This window comes from Bufo gargarizans, chromosome 1 (assembly GCF_014858855.1).
Source record: "Bufo gargarizans isolate SCDJY-AF-19 chromosome 1, ASM1485885v1, whole genome shotgun sequence".
Classification (NCBI taxonomy): Eukaryota; Metazoa; Chordata; class Amphibia; order Anura; family Bufonidae; genus Bufo; species Bufo gargarizans.
In genome coordinates, this window is record NC_058080.1 from 540,356,438 (window position 1) to 540,383,050 (window position 26,613).

A 26,613-nucleotide genomic window follows, 5' to 3' on the forward strand; every position below is an offset into this window, starting at 1 on the left:
AATCAGGGAAAGCTGTTCCCCACTTCCTCTAAGGGTCATGTGAGAACACTTCTTCCTCTCTAGTGCTTTTTTACCACCAACATGCACTAAAATGGTGCTATGTGACTACAGCTACGGTTCAATCCATATGTCACACAAGGAGAGAAAGAAAGTTGTAAAATTTCTGTCACAAGAAAAACTAATCTGACACATGATTGTTCAAAGGGCCCATTTGATCGGGGGGTTCCAACCAGACATGAGATTCAGCCAGTTCCCTCAGGTTCTCCATTTTCAGTTGTAGAAATTACAGCAGGATCGGAGAACCGCGTTACTAGCTGAATCCTGACCTGGTGCTCTGGCAGCGGCAGCTGGAGATGAGAGCTTCCATTTCATAGTTTAGCTCCTTAGGCTTTTTAAAAGTTGGGTGGTATGTGTGTTGTGGTAATGTGAACAGAAGAATATATGGTAAAGTCCTGGAAGGGGTGTATATCTCACCCAGGTTCCTTAACTGGGTGAGGTAAGTAAGATCCAGGATGGTGCTGGCTTCAGAAAACATAGTTGCTGAAGCTATTTTCTTTAGTTATTCATGGGCTGGATTTTATTGGACTGGGGAAGGTAGGCTTGGTAGTGGGACCTCCCCAGTCCACCCCATTCCAGGGTGTGTTTTCCCCTAGCCTGAGAGATCTCCAGCTGTAGTCATTTGGGATTGTTAAGGGGAAATAAAACACATCTGGGAAGTGATGTCTGAAGACAAGTCCAGGAGGCTGGCTGCCGTCCTGACTAAGAAAAGCCTGATGCTCAGTGTGACCTGTGTTTAATAGGTGAGCCAGATACTGATTTGTATTAGTTAGTGCTCAGACAAGCAGGATTTTGTGTTGCAGTTTTTGCCGGAAATGTAAAGGCTATTTATTTTGCTGTTTGTACAACAATAAAGTGGAACTTTATTTAAACTTTATCCTGTTATCTGCACAAGAATCTGTCATCGCCGCCCTGCTTGAGAGAGCAACTCCTGACAGTGTGTAGTGTATGTGTACCATGTATATGGTATATTTCTGTTTATGTATGTTGCATATATACGGTGTATGTATATATAAACATGTGTCGTGATGCCGCCTGTATGCCGTTAAGTAGGGAACCTGTTAAAAATTTGAATCCCACCGCCAATCAGCTGTTTGAAGAGGAGGTTGCACTCCATGTGAACCCCGATTCCTCTTGATTACACTGTTGTCTCGGAAGTGCAGTGTAATTTCAAGTACTTGCTCCATTTACTTGAAAAGAGCAAGTACTTGTGAGTACTTGAGTAGAGTAAGTACTTGTAATTACAATACCACTAAAGGCGAGACAACGCGTAGTGTAATAAAGAGGAAGCAGCGCTCACATGGAGCACTGCCACTTCTTCAAACAGCTGATCGGACCCCCACCAATCAAATATCAATGACTTATCGTGAGGATAGTGCAAGAAAATTTAGACTAGCACATTTAAAGTCACAGGTACACATCCATAAAGCCAACATGCAGACAGCAAACAAAATACGTATGGCAGTACACCTTTACACATACAAACCAAAGAACTAGGGATCATTTTGGATTACAGTGGTACTATATCTACTATACATGAAAAATGGAAGCTCTTCATGCACATTTTTGATCAAACGTGTTGGGACCATCTACCAACGTCAAGGTGGCTTCTTCAGATGGGTATCTAACACTAACAAAACTGCTTGTACTGGGCCTAACCTAAGTCTACAATGTTCAGGGCTGTATAGGAACCCGCTATATTTATACTTTGCTCAGAAGCGGGTTGCCCCCAGAGAGACGGCTGGGACAGTTCCCAGGTGTCCCTGCCTTCTAGATCGCTGTATACTATATAGATCGCTATGCGCTTCCTGTCCCGACCCGGCTGTCATGTGACTGCCGGGGCCGGGAGTGTGCAGGAGCTGTCGGGTCTTCTACAGACCTCGATCAGCCCTGCACTGAGGCTGTACAGCGTTGTATAGTGCTGTCTTGTATGACCTTATGGGGGACGCAAAGTGTTAAATAAAAAAAAAAAGTGTTAAAAAAATAAAAATAAATAAAGGTTTCACATGTAAAAAAAAAATTCCCCAAGTAAGGAATAAAAAAAAAAGTTAAAAATAGAAAAAAAAAATAGACATATTTGGTATTGCCGCTTCTATGATGGTCGGCTCTATAAACTTATCACATGATCCACCCAGTCTGATAAACACCATAATAAATAAAAACTTTGTAAAAAAAAAAGCAATTTTTGTCAACTTACATCACAAAAAGTGCAACACCAAGTGATCAAAAAGGCCTATGTCCCACAAAATGGTACTAATAAAACCGTCACCTCATTTTGCAAAAAATGAGCCCCTACATAAGAAAATCGCTCAAAAAATGTAAAAAACGATAGCTCTCAGAACATGGACACATTAAAACATGATTTTTTGGGGTTTAAAAAATGCTATTATTTTGTTAAAGTGAAATAAAAAGCAAACTATACATATTAGGCATCGCCTCGTCCATAACAACCAGCTCTATAAAAATATCACATGACCTAACCCCTCGGGTGAACACCGTGAAAAATAAAAAAACCATAAAGTACAACACCAAGCGATTAAAAAGCGTATGTCCCCCAAAATAGTACCAATCAAACTGTCACCTCATCCCGCAAGACATAAGACCCTAACTAAGACAATCGGTCAAAAAATAAAAAAAAGCTATGGCTCTCAGACTATGGAGACACTAAAACATCATTTTTTTGGTTTCAAAAATGCTATTATTGTGTAAAACTTAAATAAATAAGAAAAAGTATACATATTAGGTATAGCCACGTCAGTATAAATCTGCTCTATAAAAATGTCACATGACCTAACCCCTCAGGTGAAGTATCATGAAGTACAATGTGTCACGAGAAAACAATCTCTGAATGGCTTGGATAAGTAAAAGCGTTCAAAAGCTATTACCACACAAAGTGAGATATGTCAGATTTGCAAAATTAGGCCTGCTCAGGAAGAGGGCAAATGGCCCGGATGTGAGGTGGTTAAGTAAGAAACAAGTGTTATGCTTACCTTGTATGCATCCATCTTTGTCTTTTTTTTCCATCAGGAGGTATGGTGGGGACTCAGGAAAGAATGGCAAAGTGACCATCTGAGCAAGTGCCCAGAACCCACTTAAAGCTAAGAGAAGACACCACTGAGATTCAATCCCTAAAATCTCCCTGGGATGAGGACAAAACATTAACAAAGCAGACTGTTAGACATTTTATAATCTAGAGTTCAAAGAAACTGATAATATCTAATGTTAGAACAATATTATACCTTGATTTGTAGACTGGCAATATGTTGACCAATAGCGGAATACTTACCGGAGTCCTAAAAGTTGCCCAGCCAGTTTGCCAATTGTCACAAATATGGAGATACTGGTGCTGGTAAATCCTCGCAGTTTCTTGTCTGCAATTTCCCCTGCATACTGGGAGTGGATATTGAGTCCAAGTCCTGAAGTACATATAAAGCAGACAAATCTACATGTATATTTATAGTTCAAAGCAACCAACTCAGAGAGTCCTGGTGTAAACGTCATACCTGCATTAATGCCATATAGAAAGCGGGCGATCAGAATCATTTCAAAAGATTTGGCAGTAGTACTGAGACCCATCAATAATGCGGCAACCATTGGGATCACGTCACCGCACAGTAGACATCTTTTCCTGTAACCAGTGAGGCATAGGTAATTTCATCTTTTTTTACATTTTGTATTAGAAAGTTGCAGAACTTCATTATACAGTGATTTCATTTTGCTTGCCTAAACCTGGAAAACCCTGTTTATGTTTTACTCAATAAGAAGAGCGAGACGTGATTTTCAATGCTCCAGGTATAATTATATACAGTACTGTGTAAATGTTTTAGGCAAGTGTGGAAAAAATCTGCAAAGTAAGAATGCTTTCACAAATAGAAGTGTTAATAGTTTATTTTTATCAATTAAGAAAATGCTAAGTGAATGAACAAGAGAAATCAAATCAATATTTGGAGTTCTTCTACGGTCAGTTTTTAAAGGAACTCTGCAGAGGGGTTGTTCCAAACATCTTGAAGAACTAACCACAGATCTTCTGTGGGTGTATAGAGGTGTAGGCTTGCGCTGTCTTTTCATGTAATCCCAGAGACCCAGACAGACTTGATGATGTTGACATTAGGGCACGTTGGGGGATATATCATTGCTTCCAGGACTCCTTGTTCTTCTTTAAATCTGTTAAAAGGGGTTGTCTCACTTTAATAAGAGAGAAAAGTTAATACAAGACACTGACTAAAATATTGTTATTATTCATATTGCTTCCTTTGCTGGCTGGATTCATTTTTCTATCACATTATACACTGATAGTTTCCATGGTTACAGACCACCCTGCAATCCAGCAGTGGTGGTTGTGCTTGCACACTATAGGAAAAAGCATCAGCCTCTCTGGTGGCCGGGACTATGGAAACGCACATAGGCTAGTGCACAGTATAGGAAAAAGCACTAGCCTATGTGCGTTTCCATAGTCCCGGCCACCAGAGAGGTGTATAATCAGTGTATAATATGATGGAAAAATGAATCCAGCCAGCAAAGGAAGCAATATGGACAATCACAATACATTAGTAAGTGGCTTGTATTAACTTTCTCTACATGATAAATGCATCTTACTGAAGTGAGACAACCCCTTTAATGACATTGGCTGTGTGTTTGGGGACATTTTCCTGCTGCAGAATGGTATTGCACCAGGGTATTTCTCTTTTGCTCATTCACTTTAACTATTAACACTTTTAGCAGCATTTTACCTTGCAGCTGTTTTTTCACACCTGTCTAAAACCTTTGCACAGCACTGTACATGTCAACAAACTGTCATGTCATTACTGTAAATTTATTGAGAACTGTCGACTTACTTTCCATATTTAGAAGACAAATATCCAGATCCCAGAGAGCCCACCAGCCCTCCAATGCAGTAACTTGACACAATAAAAGACCAAAGTAACCTCAGGCTGTTGTCGGTAATAGATAGGTCGTAGCGATGCATCCATGTGTCATTGATGAAACTCTTTACAAACTAGAAGATAATTACAGAGTATTCATTACAATGTAGATGTAGTTTTCCTAATGGTCTTTTACATGGGTAGATAATCAGGTGTATAATAGCAATTAGTACGCTCATTCCTGATTATTGCCTGGTGTAAAGGAGCCCCACAATCAGCCAACAAACAAGCGCTCGTTTGTCACCTAGTCACATCTTGTATGTGCAACATAAAACTATGTCAGTAGCACATCTTCCTTTGAACAGGGAATGTTCTACCGACTATAATAACAAAGAGCAGCTTGAACAATCATTTGGCAGTTTTTTTTAAATCAGAAAAACTCTCTTGGAAAATGTCACTTTTTTATTGTAAATTAGACCAGAAAACTGTTTTCCCCTCTGTTTTCCAGCACCCATAGTTTTTTATGTCTTTTCTTCAATGTAGCCATGTGACACGTTTTATTTTGTGGGATAAGTTGTACTTTTCCTAGGAAATATTGAGGAGTACATATATTTTAGCATAAAATTTATATTGTCTACAAAACACAGTAGTTTGGGCTGAAAAAGTGGGATTCTATAATTGAATGTGGGAAGACACACTTTAGTATAAAGGGTGGGGGCTGAGGTGAGACAGGGCACTGCATTCTGCACAAAGTATTCCTTAGAAATTCTCTGGCTTTTTTACTCTATTGTATCTTCTATCAGTCTGATTGGAGAACTTGCAGAGAGAAACAGCTGCTACTAATTAGCAGCTCATCCTAAAGCTAAAGTGAACCCTGAACCCTGTTTTTACTTGAACAAAGATTGGGGAAATCAGTGTGTGGGGAGGTTTAACCACTTCCTGACAGATGGATTTTCCATTTTTGAGCTTTCATTTTTCACTCCCGGCTTTCCTGAAGCCATAACTTTTATTGGGAAGCTGGAAAAAAAATTCCAAATGTGGCGGAATTGGAAAAATTGTAATCCTGCCACAGTTTTATGGGTTTTGTTTTTACAGCATTCACTAAGCGGTAAAACTGACAGCAATACCATATTTGTAGTTTTATTGTTCCAATAATAAAAAAAATATATGTTTCTTTTCATTGCCATACTCTCATCCCCTTAACTGTTTTATAGTTATGTCTATGGAGCTGTATGAGGGCTAATTTTTGTGTGGGATGATCTGTAGTGTTAATTGATTTTAGGATGTGTAAGACTTTTTATTCATTTTTTTCGGGGAGGTGAAGTGATGAAAAAATGGCGAATCGGCCATTATGTTATGGATTAAATTTTTTTTAATAGTATGGGCATTTTTGGATGCAGCAATGTGTACGATTTTTTTTTTTGTTTATTTATTTTCATTCTTGCGCGGCAGGTTGTGCTGCTAGGTTTTCAGCCTCTCAGATGCCGTAGTCACATTACAACCAATCGCGTACTTTTTCCCCAGATGTTTGCACCCTCTACGATGGCGCCATCTTTAAAAACACAACATCCACAGTAGTATTATGGCTGATGCTGAAACTGGGTTAAAAGAGCACTGATTGACTTGCAATATTGTTGATCGGCGTTCATAATTTGCAGAAATCTGTCAGTGTAAAAGGACCTTTAGGCCTCTTTCACACGGGCGTGTCCGGATAAGGTCCGGATGCGTCCCGGTGCATTGCGGCAAACCAGCGTGAGTAGGTACGCAATTGCAGTCAGTTTTGACAGCAATTGCGTTCCGTTCAGTTTTTATCGCGCGGGTGCTATGCGTTTTGCACGCACATGATAAAAAACTGAATGTGGTACCCAGACCCGAACTTCTTCACAGAAGTTCAGGTTTGGGTTCAAGGTTGTGTAGATTGTATTATTTTCCCTAGGGAAAATAATAGCATTCTGAATACAGAATGCATAGTACAATAGGGCTGGAGGGGTTAAAAAAAATAAAAATAAAAACTTTAACTCACCTTAATCCACTTGTTTGCGCAGCCGGCATCTCTGCTGTCTTGTTGTGTGAGGAATAGGACCTTTGATGACGTCACTGCGCTCATCACATGGTACATCACACGGTCTTTTACCATGGTGATGGATCATGTGACAGACCATGTGATGAACATAGTGACGTCATCAAAGGTCCTATTCCTCACAGATGCCGGCTGCGCGAACAAGTTGATTAAGGTCAGTTAAGTTATTTTTATTATTTTTTAACCCCTCCAGCCCTATTGTACTATGCATTCTGTATTCAGAATGCTATTATTTTCCCTTATAACCATGTTATAAGGGAAAATAATAAAGATCGGGTCCCCAACTTGTTTAGAATTTTAACATGGCTTAATGTTTACCGTATATACTTTTTTATCTTTGTTCACCATGGATCTCCAGATCCCTCCCTCCACTGGTGTAGTGTAGTAGGGTTTGTGTTACATTTTTACAGTTCCCCTTAAAAAGGCTATGTATATGTTTGAGTTAAATGATTCAAAAAGTCACGCTCAATGATAAAGCTTAGTTATATTATATACTGACCTGCGAAGGGGAGTTAATGACGGATATGTGAAATCCATATTGAAAAGATCCCCCAATTCCGAGTACAAATATTAGCATGAATAGTCCATGATATTGTACCTGAAATACACAATGTAACACCAAAATATGATTCTATGTGGTGCTTTGTGATGAACAAAATCTGGAGGGAAACAATAAGGCATAATGGTATGTTCACACGTGTTGGATACACCGCTGAATTTCACAGAGAAATTGTGGGTGGAAAATCGGCAGCATATTATAGTGTCAGCGAAGTGTATGAGATTTTTCAAAATCTCATCCATACACTACAAAAACATCCAAATGGAACTTGACCTGCTATAAAGATGTAACTGTAATTTAATTTTTTTTGGATATGTCACAGTGACATATCAAAGCTTTTGGTCCAAGTGCTGAGACCCCCACTGATCTCTGAAAAAGGGAGATAGTCTTAGGCTACTTTCACACTAGCGTTCGTTGGTCCGCTCGTGAGCTCCGTTTGAAGGAGCTCACGAGCGGACCCGAACGCAGCCGTCCAGCCCTGATGCAGTCTGAATGGAGCGGATCCGCTCAGACTGCATCAGTCTGGCGGCGTTCAGCCTCCGCTCCGCTCGCCTGCGCACGGACAGGCGGACAGCTGAACGCTGCTTGCAGCGTTCGGGTGTCCGCCTGGCCGTGCGGAGGCGTGCGGATCCGTTCAGACTTACAATGTAAGTCAATGGGAACGGATCCGCTTGAAGATGTCACCATATGGCTCAATCTTCAAGCGGATCCGTCCCCCATTGACTTTACATTGAAAGTCTGAACGGATCCGCGCAGGCTACTTGCGCACTTGCGAATTTTTTTAAAGTTATTAATGCAGACGGATCCGTACTGAACGGAGCCTCCGTCTGCATTATATGAGCGGATCCGTTCAGAACGGATCCGCCCGAACGCTAGTGTGAAAGTAGCCTAAATTTGCTTACTGAAATGTATCTTTCCTTGAGTCCAAAGGCAGCACACACAAAGGGTTAATGTCTTGCTCCTCCCGCAAAGGAGTGCACACCCACTAGACAGACGTGTTTTTTCCAAGCAATGTCTTTTCCAGGGAGGGATATATGTGCTGCCTTTGGACTCAAGGAAAGATACATTTCGGTAAGCAAATTTAGACTTTCCTGAATATCCTTCAGGCAGCACACACAAAGGGATCTGAAAAGCGGTATTAAAGAAGCAAGGGGGGGGGGGGGTTGAAATCGCAGCCTTAAAGGGGTTGTCCGGGTTCAGAGCTGAACACGGACATACCCTTATTTTCACCCCGGCAGCCCTCCTGAGCCTGGCATCGGAGCATCTCATGCTCCGATGCGCTCCCGTGCCCTGAGCTAGATCGCGCAGGGCACAGGCTCTTGTGTTTTCAATAACACACTGCCGGGCGGTAACTTCCGCCCAGCAGTGTGTTCGGTGACGTCACCGGCTCTGAGGGGCGGGCTTTAGCTCTGCCCTAGCCGTTTTACTGGCTAGGGCAGAGCCAAATCCCGCCCATCAGTGCCGGTGACGTCACCGGGCTGCCTGTCAGCCCCATAGAGAGCCCGGTATGTCACCGGAACTCAGAAAAATGCCTTTGCCCTGCGCGATTTAGCGCAGGGCAAAGGAGAGCATCGGAGCATGAACTGCTCCGATGCTCATGTCAGGGGGGCTGCCGGGGTGAAAATGGAGGGATGTCCAGGTTCAGCTCTGAACCTGGACAACCCCTTTAATAATCACTGATCTATCAAAGGCTGAATCGCAAGCACCAGATGTATCCAACTTATATTGTTTTGTAAATAGAGAAGACCATGTAGCGGCCCTGCATATTTGATCCAATGCTCCCCCCCCCACTTTCTCTGCCCAAGCAACTAAGTGGACTGAGTTGAGTGTGCTGTAACTCCACCTGGTAACTGGAGTACTAGACATATAGAAATGCAGCGTCCCACTAGCTTAGGTGGGAACTGCAAAAGCTTTTTGTTGTCTTCTGTAATATCATGCTGCATTGTGTTATTATGTGAAATCCCTTTTTACCAGGCTGTCAGGTGCATTACATACATCCACCACTAGATGGGGGTAGCACCACTGTATATATAGGACAGTTCAGGCCTAGCTGAGTTAGTTGAGGGAAAGTGAGAAGTGAAGGAGTGAGACTGCAGCTGCTAGCTGTGGTTAATGCAAGGCAATTCGAGAGAAACAGGGAGAAATAATGCACAAAGGTCAACGGCCATTCATTCAGGCTTTAAAGACCTTTGGATTCCAGATGAAGGACTTATTAGCTTCTGCCAGCCTCACCATTAAAGAGCTGGAGAGACAGAACCAGATTAAAGAGCTGTCTATCAGTGAGTACCTAACTAACTACTATAGCCTGACACATTACCACCAGTACAGCCTGTTATTGGGATTAATCACATCCAACCTGTATGTGTACCAGAGACTGTGTTATTACTGGATGTAAACTGTTACCAAGAACCTGGTTATAGTAAAGTTCTCAGTTGGATTTAAACCTGCCTCATTCTACTAACTTTATACCATTACCACTGTCAACATTTTGCACCACCAAGGTACTGGCGTCACGACAATACCTAAACCAGGGGCCCAGCCGCACAAGCACTCAGTAACTATCCACCATCAAGGGCACCTCAACCACCACCTGGCAGGTGTTCCCTGTAATAGAGTGTGCCCCGGAGAATCCAGTGTGTTCTCCCCTTCACTGCATTGCTGGCCCAGGGAGGCGTCTGCTAAACCGCGAGCAACCGATGAACTGTATATACATTCCGGCCCACCGTGAACCTCATGTGTTCTACCCCTGCGGACTGGCACGCTGCATAAACAGACTTTAATAGTATTCTTAATCCAAGCAGTGTAGGCTGGCTTTTAAACTTCTCTATGAAACTAGCCCTAGAGGTTTATTGTGGAAAGGAGACCCCTCTGTAACAATGATTGATTCTAAAGAGAATTAATTTGGAGAGGAACAAAATGGAGTTAACAGAATGTCCCTCTGCACAGTGTCTATGGGGAACAATGAACTCAGTGGCACATTCAGGGCCCATTCAAGTATTTTTTCTTTCCAACATGTCCCGCAATTTACAGATCTCATGCGGACCCATTATTACAATGGGACTGAGAGACTGGTTCTGTGAATGGACCCCAAATCTTAGTTGACTAAGCAAGACTTCATGGGGAACCAATCCATATGTCACTAGGAGACTGAAGCCAAAGACGCTTTGCACTCTGCCATAGACAAGAAATTACTAATTTCAGCAGGGAAACAATCTGTCTGACTAGAAGATCTCTGACAGGGAATAACCGACTGCCAGAAAAAAAGTCATCCCAGGCAGACTGGCCACTGGGGTATTACCTGAGAAGAAGAGAAAAAAATAATAATCTACTTCTAGGGTATTGCCTGATGATCCTATATTAAAGGGTTTCTGTCACCAGAATTGATCCTATTAAACTGACTGACATTAGCGATGTGCTGAACGGAGCCTCTAGGAGCAAGAGCAATGCCCCCCCCCCCCCTGCTCCTAGAGGCTAATTTGCATATAATCAAAGTTAAAATTGTGCAGTAACCAGGGCATCTATAAGCATAAAAATAGTACAGTTAAAGGGAAGCTGTCACCGGGATTTTGGGTATAGATCTGAGGACATGGGTTGCTAGATGGCCACTAGCACATCCACAATACCCAGTCCCCATAGCTCTGTGTGCTTTTATTGTGTAAAAAAAACGATTTAATACATATGCAAATTAACCTGAGATGAGTCCTGTATGTGAGATGAGTCAGGGACAGGACTCATCTCAGGTTAATTTGCATATGTATAGAATCTGTTTTTTTTACACAATAAAAGCACACAGAGCTATGGGGACTGGGTATTGCGGAAGTGCTAGCGGCCATCTAGCAACCCATGTCCTCAGCTCTATACACAAAATCCCAGTGACAGGTTCTCTTTAAGGTCTGCTGACATTAGCACATCGCTAATGTCAGCCAGTTTAATAGGGTTAATTCTGCTGACATAAACCCTTTAATATAGGATCATCAGGCAATACCCCAGAGTTAGATTATTATTTTTTTCTCTTCTTCTCATCCATTTTGGGTTTATCCCATCTAGGTGCAACCATTTCAAGGTGAGCTAGCACAGCTTTTAATAATTAAGGTAAATTAAGGTACACCATCATGAAACAAAGATCTTCAGAATCCTCCTGGTCACAGAGACAGAGTCCACATCCAGATGGGATGGACACTGGCAGCAGAGAGCCCCTGTGCAAAGGATGTGCCTGGGCCCCCAACCACACATATAGAAATAAACATAGGCCATAGGTAAAGATTAATACAATGAGGTGTGGCAGCAGAAGGGACCCCAATTTGTCATCTTCCCCCAATCCTACAGGGAGAGGAAGGGGTGATCAGCCGCATCAAAGATAGGGGAAACCCTTTAGATACTGTGGTGCGTATTAATGTCCTCTTAATGCTCCTACATAGTAATTTTTGCCTCTTTGTGCCAGCACACAGTAGTAATATCCACATTGTGCCCCTCCACAGTAGCTATGAACAGATATGTACCCCCTCGCAGTAGTTATGCCAGATATCTGCCCCCTCAAAGTAGTTATGCCCAGGTACGTGCCCACCACAGTAGTTATGCCAGATTATTTGCCCATCACAGTAGTTATGCTAGATTATGTGTCCTTCACAGTAGTTATGCCAGATATGTGCCCCCTCACAGTAGTTATGCCAGATTATGTGCCCCCTCAAATTAATTGTGACAGATTGTGCCCCTCACAGTAGTTATGGCCAGAGATATGCCCCCTCACAGTAGTTATGGCCAGATATTTGCCCCCTCACAGTAGTTATGGCAGATATGTTGCCCTCACAGTAGTTATGTCCAGATATGTGCCCCCTCACAGTAGTTATGTCCAGATATGTGCCCCCTCACAGTAGTTATGGCCAGATATATGCCCCCTCACAGTAGTTATGGCCAGATATGTGCCCCCTCACAGTAGTTATGTCCAGATATGTGCCCCTCACAGTAGTTATGTCCAGATATGTACCCCTTCACAGCAGTTATGTCCAGATATGTGCCTCCTTTACAGTAGCTATTGTTGTGCTGATATTGTCCCCCCTTCACAGTAGTTATGGTTAGATATGCGCCCCCTCACATTAGCTATGGCCAGATATGTGCCCCCTCACAGTAGTTATGGCCAGATATGTGCCTCCTTTACAGTAGCTATGCCCAGATATTATCCCCCCTCACAGTAGTTATGTCCAGAAATGTGCCCCTTACAGTAGTTATGTCCAGATATGTACCCCCTCACAGTAGTTATGTCCAGATCTGTGCCTCTTTTACAGTAGCTATGCCCAGATATTGTCCCCCCTTCACAGTAGTTATGGCCAGATATGTGCCCCTCACAGTAGTTATTGCCAGACACATGCCTCCTCACACAGACCTATTGAAATGAATGGGTCAGGATTCAGTCTGGATGATATGCATTTACACTGGCGCTGGATGCGCTGAAGTTATGGAGAGGCCGGCGCCTCTTCATAACATCAGCAGAACCACTTCCAGTTTAGGGTTTTTTAAGACCGGTGTCTAAAAAGAAAAATCTTAATAAATGATCCCCTGCATGTCTGGGAAACACTTCTAACCCATTTACACGACCATATGTATTTTATGATCTGCATTTTTTTGCAGACCTATTAACTAGCCTGCATGTTGCAGACCACTATAGGACATGTCACATTTTCTATCCTTTGCGGAACAGACATACGGATGCGGAAAGCAAATGACTTCCATGTGCTTTCTGCATCTGTATGTCCGTTCAGCACAAAATGGAAAATGTTACGTGTCCTATATTTCTCTACAAAATGCGGACTGCAGACCCATTTAAGTTAATGGGTTTGCAAAAATATACAGATCGCATATAGACGGCATACATATCTTGCAGATCCGCGGACCGCAAAATACATTGTTAATGTAGCTTCACAGTATGTGGGTAAGGGACAGACACACAAGGGCCAGAGGGGGACAGGTGGGGTAAAAAACAACATACCAAGTCAAGTTCAGTGTCTGGCAGAGGCAGTGATCATTGGGACAGCCTCCGGTCCTCACTCACTTCCTCCTAAGTTGCTGCAGGCCTCACACATTAAGCACCAGAAGCGCTAGGAGAGGACCGCATGTGGGCGGGGCTACCACAATGGGGTGGAGCTACTGACATTACTACACGGAGGCGGAGCTACGACACAGCGAAGTGGCTCAGCACAGACCTGGCTGATGCTACCCACCACACAGCAAGACTGAGCTGTATGAAGAATGGGGGGGGGGGGGGATCGCAGATGCAGCTCAGGATGTGCTGCTGTGGCCCTGCTGCGGATGTGTAACATCCTGAAGTATGTCACTAAAACTACTGTCACCCAGCTACTTGATGTTAAGTGTATATGTGTTATCATCCTGTGCAATCTTACATTGCATTTTCCATTATCTGGATTTTCTATGTCTGTTTTATATAAATTGCTGTAATTCTCCAGGTACACCAGTAGGTGGCGGCAATGTATAGGCAGTCTATAGAATAGTTTAGTATATCTAGAATGGAATAGTCCATTCCAGTCTAGGCTCCCCTGTATGAGCAGAAGTGGGACGTTCCCATGTCCTGTATCATGAGGAGGAGAAGGACGTCTAGTGAGTGTACCAGCCACCCCTGTTGGGGTAGGGTGTGTTGATAGGAGCTCCCAGAACCAGGGATCCCAACCCTGGATCCACCTCGGCTGAGGCCAGGATCCATCTTCCGAGCTTGAGCTATCCGCCTCAGCTGGTCGACCAGAGAAGCAGCCATCTCCAGCCTCCAGGAAGAAGCATACCCTGTGAGCCAAGCTGTGAGTACATTTCCCGAGTCCAGGAGAAGCCAAATTCCTCCTCAGCTAGTCAGGCCCCAAACTAAGCAGACTACAGACAGAGCAGAAGATAGATACCTGCCAGATCTACTAGGCATATGATAAAAAACAGAATACCTATAAATTCCTGCCACATATTGCCAATACCTGCTGGGACCTAAAGACCAAAGCTGTAACTTGTATGGATTTAAAGCTGCATCAAGTAAAGACGAGTTGGACTATATCTCATGTCTGGATCTCAATTATTCCATCAAAACTCCTATTGACAACACTCAAATTTATTGCAAGTGAGCCAGGATTCAGGAGTCCAGCCGTACCAAGGTAGGAGACACCGTTGACACTACACAGAGACATTATCCCCCTCTGGCATTCCTCGCCTGGTATATGAGCTATTACATCTTAAAGGGCCCTGCTACAGTACCTGCGCAAGCTGCAATTGGTGTCACGAACTTTTACATATATAAACTGACCCACTGCATAGCAACCCCAGTGACCCAATGTCCTGCTCATTGCATTAAAGTGGCGTCACGAACAGGATCGGATTGAATTGTGTGTCCACTCCTAACAACAGAACCGGATCTAATTGTGCGCAAAAAAACGAACTTAAACTGCATGTTTCACAGTAGAACAGTAAGGGACTTTCTTACTTGTATTGTTGTGCCAAGAAAGCGCTGGACGTGCGTTACAGCATGCAAGGAGTTAATTCGATATTGTGGAAATTCGCGATATTCGTTTTAAGATGGCGCCCCGTCTTCATACTCAGAGGCAAAGGAACTCAGGAACGCCCTCTCATGAGCGCGAAAATGCTGTCTATGCCCCCCAGAAGCGGGAAAAACTAACAACACCCCCTTCAGAAAGGCGAGAATATAGCAAATACGCCCCTTCAGGAGCGGGAAAGATCAAAACCGCCCACTGTGACCCTCCTACTGCGGACCGAGGAGATAAAGACTCCACCCTCCTAGCCGCACCCAGAGAACTGACACCCTGGTGGACTGAGGAAGAAGTGAAGATGGCGTTCCCTCAGCCACGCTGGAACCAAATGGCAATCTGCGGTGAACCTGTCTATGAGGAGCGCCCGCCGGAGATTCATTTCTCCCAGGTCCTAAAGAGGAAAGGACCTTCTGTATTCGCCACTGTGCCGGAGGCTGTGGATCCCTCCGTGCCCAAGAGCCCAGCAGCACCTACCCTGGCCAGTATACCGGAGCTGCCGGAGAAGACCACTGACAAAGTCCCGGCCCCTGCTCATAAAGTTCCTGACCTGAAAGGATTACCGGAGGCTGTGGATCCCTCCGCCTCCTCAGATGCACCCGCGGATGGCGACGCGTATGTAAAGATGGAGATTGATGTCGAGCCACCACCCACGGAGGGCGTCGCCACCTCAGCCAGTATCCAGTCTGCTGCCCAGATGAAGATGGCGCCTGCGGATCGTGACCAGGAGACACCGGAACCGGACGCGACATCAGTTAGGAGCTACCCCGCTCCCTGAGGCCCAGGCCCGGTCCGTCCCACCGCCACGTCCAGAGACCCCAGCCCCGGCCATCAGCCTTAGGCCGGCGACGCCACTACCACCTACTGGTGCGGCGGAGGCGGCTGGTGATTCCACTCCGCCGCCCAGCTATGAGAAATTAAGGAGCCTGAACCCTGAGGTCCCGCACGAAATTACAGCATTCGCCCAGACTGCATGGGAGTATAAGTCAGCTGTGGAAGAGAGCCCCCAGCCCGGAGACCCCAAGCTGACTAGGAGAACTGGAACTGTACTATGGTTCTCTGTGGAGAGTGGTGTAGGGTTCCTCCAGGACAACTATTCTGGGACCAAAGTTTTTATGGGCCGACGGTCTGTGAAGAGACATTATCTGCCCCAGGAAAGGCACAATCTGTATGTGGGGGACCAGGTGGAATACACCCCATGCGGTCCATGCAGGGACTCTTTGCTGCTGGAGTCACCCTGTTGCAGAAGCCACTCTCCCCTGCCATCACCCCAGAGTCCTGGCAGGAGGATCCAGGCTCTGCGGGCAGGACCCGTTGCTTACAGGAAACCCCGGACGGCCGTCTGCTGTTCAAAGAAAAGGCCCAACCTGCACCTCTAATACCAGATTTGGCGCCGCCACCAACCATGAGGGTAGGACAGATTAATAACAGCGTCCTGACCTTCAATCCCAAGGTCCAGCCATGTTTTATGCCTCCATACGTGTTGCTCTGGAAGCAGCCCCAGGCAGCTGTGCCAGCTCTCCCTGAGCCCCTGCAGCCAGAAATTCTGCCCCTTCCTGCACCGGCTGTGGATTCCGGATTGCAGAGAGTTACAGCAGCATTGTCCAGGCTGTCTTCACAGCCAATCCCTATGTCACCGGTAGAGGGCGGTGGCGCACCACTACCAATGCCACTCTCAGCTACCAACAGAGGCAGGAGTTACCTCTAATGAGGTTCAGCAGCTCCAGTAGCGATGAGGAGCTGGACACCTACCTGTAAGGTGTCCCCAAAAATAAAATAAAAAATCCTTCAGTGACATTGTTTGGGAGCCACTCCATGAACTGATCTCCTGACGGGTGAGGACCTGTTGGCAGTGTTTGTGTGCTTTTAACCGTTTTGTTTCAGGTTGCCAGTTTTGTCCTCATCCAGATGGTTATGTCAGTAAGGACTCCCCCTATCAGCACTTTAACCCCCTCATCTCCAAGTTAACTGTTTTATCCCCTTTCTCAGGTTACATAATAGCCTTTGCTGCTATTATTATATTAACTTTTTAACCCTTTGGATTATAATTAACTCCTTTGCCCATCGTGTTATCTTGAAACAAAAGCCATTGAAATGCAATTGAAGGTGTTTGCTTAACGCATTTAGTTTAGATAACACATCTCATAAAGCATGAGTGTTAACTCTACTACATCTGTACACTTTAGATATCGTGTCACATTATAAACTCATCACTGGAGTTTTCTATAGTAAATAGGCACATAACAGTCCAACAGTTCAACATGGGTGGTATTGCTATTCTAATGGTTAGCCACGCAATAGGACATAAATGAAAATAATACATTTTCTTGTAAGAGGAGGTACAGCCATTTTCAATCCTTTTACATCCTTATATCAGTAGTGAAATGTCCTTCAGGCTTGTGTCAGACAGAAGTTTTTCATTAATGGTGATTTCAAGGAACTGTGATCCCTTGGGGAAGGTCGTGGCATGCGATGTGATTTAAATTATAGTGCTCATTTACATGACCTCAATTAAAAATGGAAAATGGTCTTGTAAGTTAGGATGGGTAAATCATACATCAACAGAAGACAAGGGGGGGATTTATTGGTGCAAAAGAAAAGTAGAGATAGGCCGCTTTCACATGAGCGTATTTGCAATCCGTATACGTCCCGAATTTTATGTATCAGAATCCACTGCTAATGTTAATGAATAGAACTATTCTCATGGGCGTATAATTGCCATCAGTATTTGAAATCCCCAGCATGTCCAAGTTTTGTGAGTATTTCTGGGTAACGGAGTCCGCAAAGTGCAGGAGGGGGCAGTTGCCCCTCTATTCTTAACTATGGGACTGCCGAAAATGGCCGAGCATTGGCCTGGCTATTTCTGTAAGCCCCATAGAAGCGAATTGAGCGGAGGCCGCGCTTCCGCGGTGTGCTTTCCATTCATTTCAATGGGACTTCAGAAAATAGTCGAGCGTGCCGCTCGGCTATTTTTAGCACTCCCGTAGAAATGAATGGAGGATGGTTGGTACCTATCAGACATTGGGGGCATATCCTACTGATATATCCCTAATGTCCAAGATGGGACAACGCCTTTAAATTATAGTTGAAGCCAGGATGCTTGCTATAGGCTAAACTTTACACCAGTTTTGATCAATCTCTCCCATTATTTATGATAAATGTGACACTTAGCTTTTACCGCCCACTAATAAAAATTTATACTTACAAGTTCCTTCGGCGAAAGAGACATTTTGGAAGGATTACAGGTACTCTCTTCCTTGTCTTCTCTCTGAGCGCTGCAGAGTTTAAAGAACATATGGATCAAGAACAGAATGAAGTTAAATTTTTACATACACTGGGTTATAGTGAACTTAGGATTAGATATTTTAGATGGAGGAGGTGTCGTTTGTCACTTTTTTCACTCTGTGTGACATGACTCGCAGTTACATCATGAGCTGTGTATTTTAATGTATTTATTAGTGCTGTCACACAATAGTTTTTTTTTAGATGTTTTATTTGGTTTCTAAATACGCTATGCAATTCATGCCTTTTTACAAGTGTTGTTTTGGATGGCATTTTAGTCAACGTTTTACTTGAAATGTTTTTATTTTCTATAGAGAAAACCTGCAGTAGACGACAAGACTTTTTTTTTGTAAACAGTAATTTTCTATAAATATTATGTCCATTATGGAAATTATGTGAACTACAAGAACATGAGAGATATGAGATATGAGATATTTAAATTCATAGAGAAAACTCTCAATTTTATAACAAGACACGGAGGCTTCGTATTGCATATCTCCTTCTTTACTGAAATCCACAGCAGCAAAGAATTAACATAAAAAATTAAGGACAACCCCAAACAACCCCTCCCAATAGATAGTCCATAAATAGGTCCTCCTCCGTCATCTCTTCCTCTTTCTTTGCTGCTGCCCACAGCAGATAAGTGCCTCTCGGTTTTTCTTAGATTTATTCTTAACCTGTATTATAATTGAAGATTTGATTGCCTTAAATGTTTATCCGTTTACCTTTTGTCTACATCCCTATGTATTTACCAGTTTTCTTTATTCCACCTGGGATTTATTCCTTCCCCCTTGCTGCGCGTTCCGCCTGCAAACCTTGTTGCCTCATATCGTGCCCTCCGTTCCGTTTCCCCTCCCCCCTTCTCTACTTACTTTTCAGGCGCCATTCTCCTCTATTCGGCTAGCCGTTCGCGCTTCTTGCCGCCCGAAGTCTCGCGTCTCGCGGGACTTCGGCGGCAGTCGCGGGGGGCGGGGTGCACGTAGAACGAGATTCTCGGGCGCCATCTTTCTGCTCCCTTGTATGCATTGCGGCGCCGGGATTGGTCATCTCGGCAGCCATCGTAGTGCACCTTTTCTCTTCTTGGGTGTAGGGGGGCGTGTCGGATTCCTCCCCCTTCACCTTCTTCCGTTTTTCCGTCGGTGCCATCTCACCTCACGCTTAGACATCGGTGCCTGCTCCTGCCTGCCCTGAACATAGTTAGGTTCTTATTCCTTATTGTTTTCTGTTTCTCCTCAGGAGTGACCAACTCCTATATCATGTCCCTGCCTAACGATGTTCCTTCTGTTCCCTCTGCTCTAGTGGGTCCCTCCACTGACTCTGGCCTGCTCCCTGCAGGTTCAAATCTGATCCATACTGAGCCCCATGGTGTAGATTTACAACAATCTATATCTTCAGCAATTGCTAATGCCATGGGCAATGTTTCTTCTATTATTTCACAGTCAATTTCCCAGGCGCTTAGTGCGCAAAACCCTGTCCCCGCCCCATCTGTTGCTATTACCCCGGTTACCTCCAGAATTGATGGCAATGATGGCTTAGCTCCATCAAAAGACAGCGTGCATAGGTCACGTAAGAGAGCCTGCCCGCGCCAGGTGGAAAAAGCGCGCCCCTGGAAGTCTGCTCGGGCTCGTCCCGAACTCAGCTCTGACTCTGAAATTGAGGATCATTATACCTCTGATGTAGACCTTGAAGGGGTCCGGGTGGCTGACGAATTAGAAGGGTTTTCCCCTCCGCTTCATCCCCCTTCTAGTGTGGGTCCAGATGCTAATCTTCCGGGATCTAGTTCCCTGATTGATCCGCAGGGCGAACCCCTGTTTGATCCAGACAGCCTCCACCATCCAAGGTCGGCCGAATGGTTGCCCATTCCACATGTGGCACAATATCTGGAGAATAGGGTGAGGAAACCTCTTTCCAAAGAAACCCGGAATAAATTAAAGGCTGAATGTCCCCGTCCCTTAGTCCCGAATAAGGTGTGTGAGACGCCCAATGTGGATCCTAAGATGATCCAGTTCCTTTCTAAATCGGGATTTAATCCCCGCAAGGGCCTAGACTCCGCTCTTCGGGCTTGTCAAGACAAGCTCTTGGACAGTCTAGGACCCATGACAAAAATATTTGAATTGGCTGAAACTGCCAGACTTGACGGTACAGCCATAGACCCAGAAGAACTCAGTGGCTGGGCGCAACGCGCCATTTGTTCAATAGGGAACGTTAATTCCTCATTATCCATTGAACGAAGGAAAGCATTGCTCATGAAGATTGAGCCCAAACTCTCCAACATGGCTCTGACGGAGACGGGTAAGGAGGCTCAGGGGCTCCTTTTTGGCGATAGCTTTATTAAGGACTTAGGTAAATTTGTAGGAGCTTTTACTGCGCTTGATAAAGCTCAGAGCTCCATGCGTAGGGTGTTCCACGGGCGTGTCTCTAATAGGGCCGGCAGTTTCAGGGGCCGACTGTCCGGCCGTGTCCACTTCCAGACGCGTGGAAACGCTCGAGGTCCCTATAATCAAAGACCATTGTTCCAAGATCAGAGACAACAGTCTTCCTTCTTCCCATCCAGGGGTCAGCCATTTCGCTCCAGAGGATTCAGAGGCAACCTTGGATCAAGACGTCCACTTGGTAAGTCCTCAAAACCTGTGTCTTTCTTCCAACCAGGGCCGGCGTCAGAACCCGGCAAACCCGGGCAAGTGCCAGGGCCCACTGTAAGTTAGGGGGCCCACTCGTCTCCGCGGCGGCCCCTTTAAAATGTTTGCATACAGCCAGATTCATTCATGCTGCGCAGCGCCCGGCCCCTCTCTCACGTGATCTTCTGACTCCGAGTCCAGGCACTGCAGTTTCCATAGCAGCGCACGCCGCCCGTACAGATCAATGATCATCCTCTGAGTCTGACTGACTGTAAGCCCGCCCCCAGCCAGCAGCAGGACTCATCTCGGCGCAGCTGCAGAAGACAGGACTGATAGCCGAGCCCAGAGCTGGAAACCTGGCGCACAGAGGAAAGCAGACAAAGATGAATGCTGCTGCAGTGCTGCTGCTGGATTTCGTTTTAAATTTAGAATTCAGGTGAACTAGTAAGTCACAGAAAGACCAGTTCTTGTAGTATTTATGTTACATGAATGGGGGGCCTGCTGCCTGGGGCTACAGTGAGTGTCACGATTCACAGTCACTGTCTACACCAAAACACCTAAATAAGGGCTCAAAGGAGCCAATAATTGAATAAAGAACATTTACCATGTGTTGCTTTGCTCTTGCTCAGCATCAACAGCACACATGCCTGTAAGGCCAAATGCACACAGCTGTGAGCGGTCCGTGGTATCCTGGCCTGGCATCCTGCTGAGAGCTGGAGCGCACGGTGTCATTGGTTGCTATGACGCCGTGCGCTTCATGCCGCCGCTGCACTACAGTAATACACTCGTATGATCTATACGAGTGTATTACTGTAGTGCAGCGGCAGCATGAAGCGCTCTCAGCAGGATGCCAGGCCGGGATACCACGGACCGCTCACGGCCGTGTGCATTCGGCCTAAAACACAATATAAATTCCTATAAGAAAATACCAGAACCCATGAAATCAATTATACAGTTTATTGGCAAAAATTCATAAGAGGAAATTTTCCTCTTATGAATTTTTGCCAATAAAGTGTATTATTGATTATTATTTTCTTATAGAAGTTTATGTTTTAGGCCTCATGCACACGGCCGCCCGTGTGCCCATGGCCACACGGCCCATGTGCACTCTACATCACAGATGCGGACCCATTCACTTGAATGGGTCTGCAATCACAGATATGCATAACGAAAGCATGGATCGGAACCCGACAGAAGCACAATGGAGTGCTTCCTCGGTGTTTCTGGCCGTGCCTTTGCGCCGCAAAAAAAAATTGAATATGTTCTGTTTTTTGCGGGTAGGACGGATCACGTACCCATTGAAGTTGAATGGGTCCCAATCCGTCCCGGCCGCCGCAGAGATATTGCCCGTGCATTGGGGACCACAAATTGCGGTCTCCAATGCACAGAACGGATGCATAACGGCAGTGTGCATGAGGCATTGCTTAGACTCCATCCCACAGTCTAGCCAGTGCCTAATGGGTTACAGTTTAGACCACCTTCTGGTACATGTTGATAATTCCCTTTTAAACCTCAGTCCATGTCCCCTCAGTGCTGGGAATCAGTGGGAGTCATATTAGATGGTGACAAAAGGTTGGAGCATAACTAAAGGTGGAATTCCCTTTTAATGTCTCCTAAAGGTGGCCACACATTAGATAGAAGTTGGTTGACGATTGCACAGGTGTCTGTCCATATGTATGTGTGTCTGTCCTTGTGTGTGCCCGTCCCTGTGTCTGCACGTGTGTCTGTCCCTGTGTCCGTCCCTGTGTGTGTGCGTGTCCATCCCTGTGTGTGTGTGTGTCCGTCCCTGTGTGTGTGTGTGTCTGTCCCTGTGTGTGTGCGTGTCCGTCCCTGTGTGTGTGTGTGTGTCCGTCCCTGTGTGTGTCCGTCCCTGTGTGTGTGTGTGTGTGTATGTGTATCTGTTCCTGTGTGTATTTGACTGTCCCAGTGTGTGTCCTTGTGTATATGTGTCTCTTTCCCTCTGTGTGTGTGTGTGTGTCTGTGTCTCTCCCTCTGTGTGCGTGTCTCTCCCTCTGTGTGCGTGTCTCTCCCTCTGTGTGTGTCACCATCACCGGCCCACAGTGTTCCTTTCTCTTGACGCAGCTGCATCAGGACGTTCTGTACGGGGCAAGAAGAAAAGGAGGAGGCAGCGCCGCCAGCATGGAGTCCGTGGCAGAGACATAGGGAGGCACACTAAGGACCTAGGTAACACTACCATATAATCTACACTAGTGTTATCTGTGGTTTTACATAGGACTGCAGGTAACACTACCACGTTATTAGAACCAGTGTTATCTGTGGTTTTAAATAGGACTGCAGGTAACACTACTACCTTTTCTGTACCCGGATAGCCATGACTGTATTATCTGTGCTGTTACATAGGACTGCAGTTGATATCTACAATATTATCTGTACTCAGAGAGTTATCACTATGTAAGGGGGCCCACTGAGACTTTATCGCCCAAGGGCCCACATGAACCTGGAGCCGGCCCTGCTTCCAACCCTTGTATCGGGGGCAGACTCCGACATTTTTTACCCGCTTGGAACCGGGTTACCTCCGATCCGTGGATACTAGCCACGGTCCAGGGATTTCGAATAGATCTTGTGGTGTCTCATCTGTCACTCCCAGATCCTCATCCACTAGTACTATCAGAACCGGCCCGGTCTTGCATGGACCAAGAGCGCCGTTCCCTTTTGGACAAAGGAGCAATAGAGAGAGCTCCTCCTCACTCCTTTGGGGTGGTCAGCAATATGTTTTTAGTAGAAAAGAAGGGAGGCCAATTCCGGCCAGTAATAAATTTCCGGAATCTGAACAGATTTGTGTGTTACCGCCATTTCAAAATGGAAGGGATTCATTTACTCAGGGACCTTTTACTTTCAGGGGACTGGATGGTGAAGTTGGACTTGAAAGATGCCTATCTGACGGTTCCTGTGTCCCCTCAGTCCAGAACACTCCTTCAATTCCGCTGGCACGACCTCCTCTGGCAATTCACGAGCCTCCCGTTTGGCCTCTCGTCAGCCCCCTGGTGTTTCACCAAATTGATGAGACCGGTGGTGGCTTGGCTTCGCAGTCAGGGTATTCGTCTTGTGATTTACCTGGACGATATCCTCTTCATGGCTCAATCCCCATCGGAGCTTTTAACTCACCTACAGGCTGCGATGTCTCTTATTACAGGTCTTGGATTCGTCATCAACACCGAGAAGTCCTGCCTACATCCTTCCAGATTGATGGAATTTCTGGGTTTTGTGGTGAACTCCAGCGAGCAGACCCTATGCCTCCCTGGACCCAAAATCAGGTCTATACGCAAGGAACTATGTCACGTCCTGAGACTTCCTCAGATGTCGCTGCGTCACCTGGCACGCATTATCGGTCTTCTATCCTCTTCCATCCAGGCGATTTTTCCAGCACCTCTTCGTTATCGAGCATTGCAACGACTGAAGATCGCCCATCTGCAAGCGGGTGCATCCTATGCGGACATGGTGACACTGGACCGCGAGACGAGGGACGAACTCATGTGGTGGATCTCCAACCTCGACGCGTGGAATGGCAAGGCCATCGTGGGACCTCAACCGGATCTGATCGTGGAGTCGGATGCCAGTCTCCTCGGCTGGGGTGCATACTGCAATGGGGTTTCCACCGGAGGACCCTGGTCAGGCAACGAGTCTCATCTCCACATAAACGCTCTGGAACTGTTGGCGGGTTCCTTCGCCATCCGCAGCTTCACCAACGACAGAATCTCGGCATGTATCAGACTCAGGATGGACAACGTGTCGGCCGTACGTTATGTCAATGCCATGGGGGGCACCCATTCATCAATCCTAACCCATCTGGCGAAAGAGTTTTGGTCCTTTTGCCTAGACAAAGGCTTTACGGTGGTCGCGGAATATATCCCAGGGCTACACAATACTTTTGCGGACTGGAGTTCTCGTCACTCATCGGACTTCAGCGATTGGAGATTAGATCCAGCGGTTTTCTCTTCCATCATGTCGATTTGGGGACCTCTCTCTATGGATCTCTTTGCCTCACGTTGGAACGCCCAGCTCCCGCACTTCTACAGTTGGAGACCGGATCCTCTGTCGGTGGCTGTGGACGCCCTTCTACAGGATAGGTCGGGTCAACTGGCTTACGCTTTTCCCCCATTTGCGCTCATCCCTCGAGTGCTTTCTCAGGTCCGTCGCCAACTCGCGGACTTAGTGCTGATAGTTTCCTTTTGGCAAGCCCAATCATGGTTCCCTCAACTCCTGGAACTTCTAGTGGAGGACCCCCATCTTCTTCCATCGTTTCCAGATCTTCTTTGCGGACCTCTGGACCAACTTCATCCGCTGGTGACGGACGGCTCTCTTCACCTACTTGTGTGCAGAATCTCAGGGAACATTGGGGCGTCGCAAGCTTATAGGGAACGGCTTGTACCCTTCTGGAGAACGCATGGGCCCCCGGAACCCGACGCGCTTATCAGTCAGCCTGGAAACGTTGGTCTGACTGGTGCGTGGGGCGGAGGCTGGATCCCTTTTCGGCTCCTGTGACTGACATGCTCGAGTTTTTGACGTCTCTTTATGAGGAGGGTAAAGCTTATAGGTCCATTAACCTTTTCCGTTCGGCCATATCTTCTCGACACCAAGGTTTTGCGGGTTGCCCGCCTGGTCAACACCCTTTGGTGTGTCAGCTTCTGAAGGGATCACGTTTATCTCGTCCTCCTAGACCCCGTTTCACTAGTTCTTGGGATGTTACGTTGGTTCTTCAATTTTTCTCTAGTTGGCCCCTCAATTCTTCTTTGACTCTACGCCAACTTTCGGCGAAACTGGTCACCCTGCTGTGTTTGGTCTCCTGCAAAAGGGTTTCAGATGTGCGAGCTTTGGATTTCGATGCTCTGTCTTTTACTCCAGGTGGTGTCTTGTTTAATATATCTCGCCGCACAAAGACTAATATTCGGTCGGTATCTTACCCGGCTTTTCCTGATAACCAAGCCCTTTGCCCGGTGCAATGTTTGAAAGAGTACTTGGACCGCACGACTGCCTTACGTATTCCTTCTAATCTGCAATTGTTCATTTCTTTCCGCAGACCCTTTCTCCCGGTTGCTAGTGTCACTTTATCCCGCTGGGTTAAGTGGATTCTTTCTCTAGCTGGAGTTGATACGTCGGTGTTCACGGCTCATTCGGTGAGGGGAGCTTCGGCTACCTCCATGACCGTTGCAGGTGCCCGTCTGGAGGATGTTCTACGTTTAGCTGATTGGTCTAGAGCTTCTACGTTTAGGGAATTTTATTTCAGACCACCTCCACATGCTTTTTCTGCGGTGATTTCGACCTTTAAACCTGCAATACGAAGCCTCCGTGTCTTGTTATAAAATTGCATGATTTTCCTATTTTATGACGTAAAGTCATGATTTTATTAAAGACATGGAGGCGAGTATTGCCCACCCTAATTTGTTTTTCCCTCCCTATCTTGTTTGCTTATATGTTATTTATAGCTGATAACCAGATGATTGTATTATGTTATTTATTGTGTTATTTATGATTGACGCTTGTCTCCCACATGCTTGGAAAATACTTTAAGTTCTGAGAATTACCTCGTATTATCCTGTTTTTTCTTTCCGTAGGTTGATTCCCAATACATACCTAGTGAGGTTTCCAGGAAGTTCTTAGGGTCAGT

The 26,613-nt window shown here is 45.6% G+C and overlaps 1 protein-coding gene across 1 annotated transcript in view; it reads right to left on the reverse strand.

Moving 5' to 3' along the window:
• The window catches only part of LOC122934316 (solute carrier family 2, facilitated glucose transporter member 5-like), a 61,789-nt gene extending 43,419 nt beyond the window's left edge, over positions 1-18,370 (reverse strand). Inside the window, exons 1-6 of the mRNA XM_044289698.1 lie at positions 18,293-18,370; positions 7,499-7,597; positions 4,893-5,053; positions 3,561-3,685; positions 3,344-3,473; positions 3,048-3,196 (exon numbers count right to left, since the gene is read on the reverse strand). Coding sequence (XP_044145633.1) covers positions 3,048-3,196; positions 3,344-3,473; positions 3,561-3,685; positions 4,893-5,053; positions 7,499-7,597; positions 18,293-18,316 — 688 coding nt within the window. The 5' untranslated portion in view covers positions 18,317-18,370. The remainder of the gene's footprint in view (positions 1-3,047; positions 3,197-3,343; positions 3,474-3,560; positions 3,686-4,892; positions 5,054-7,498; positions 7,598-18,292) is intronic.
• Positions 18,371-26,613: the final 8,243 nt, after the last annotated feature.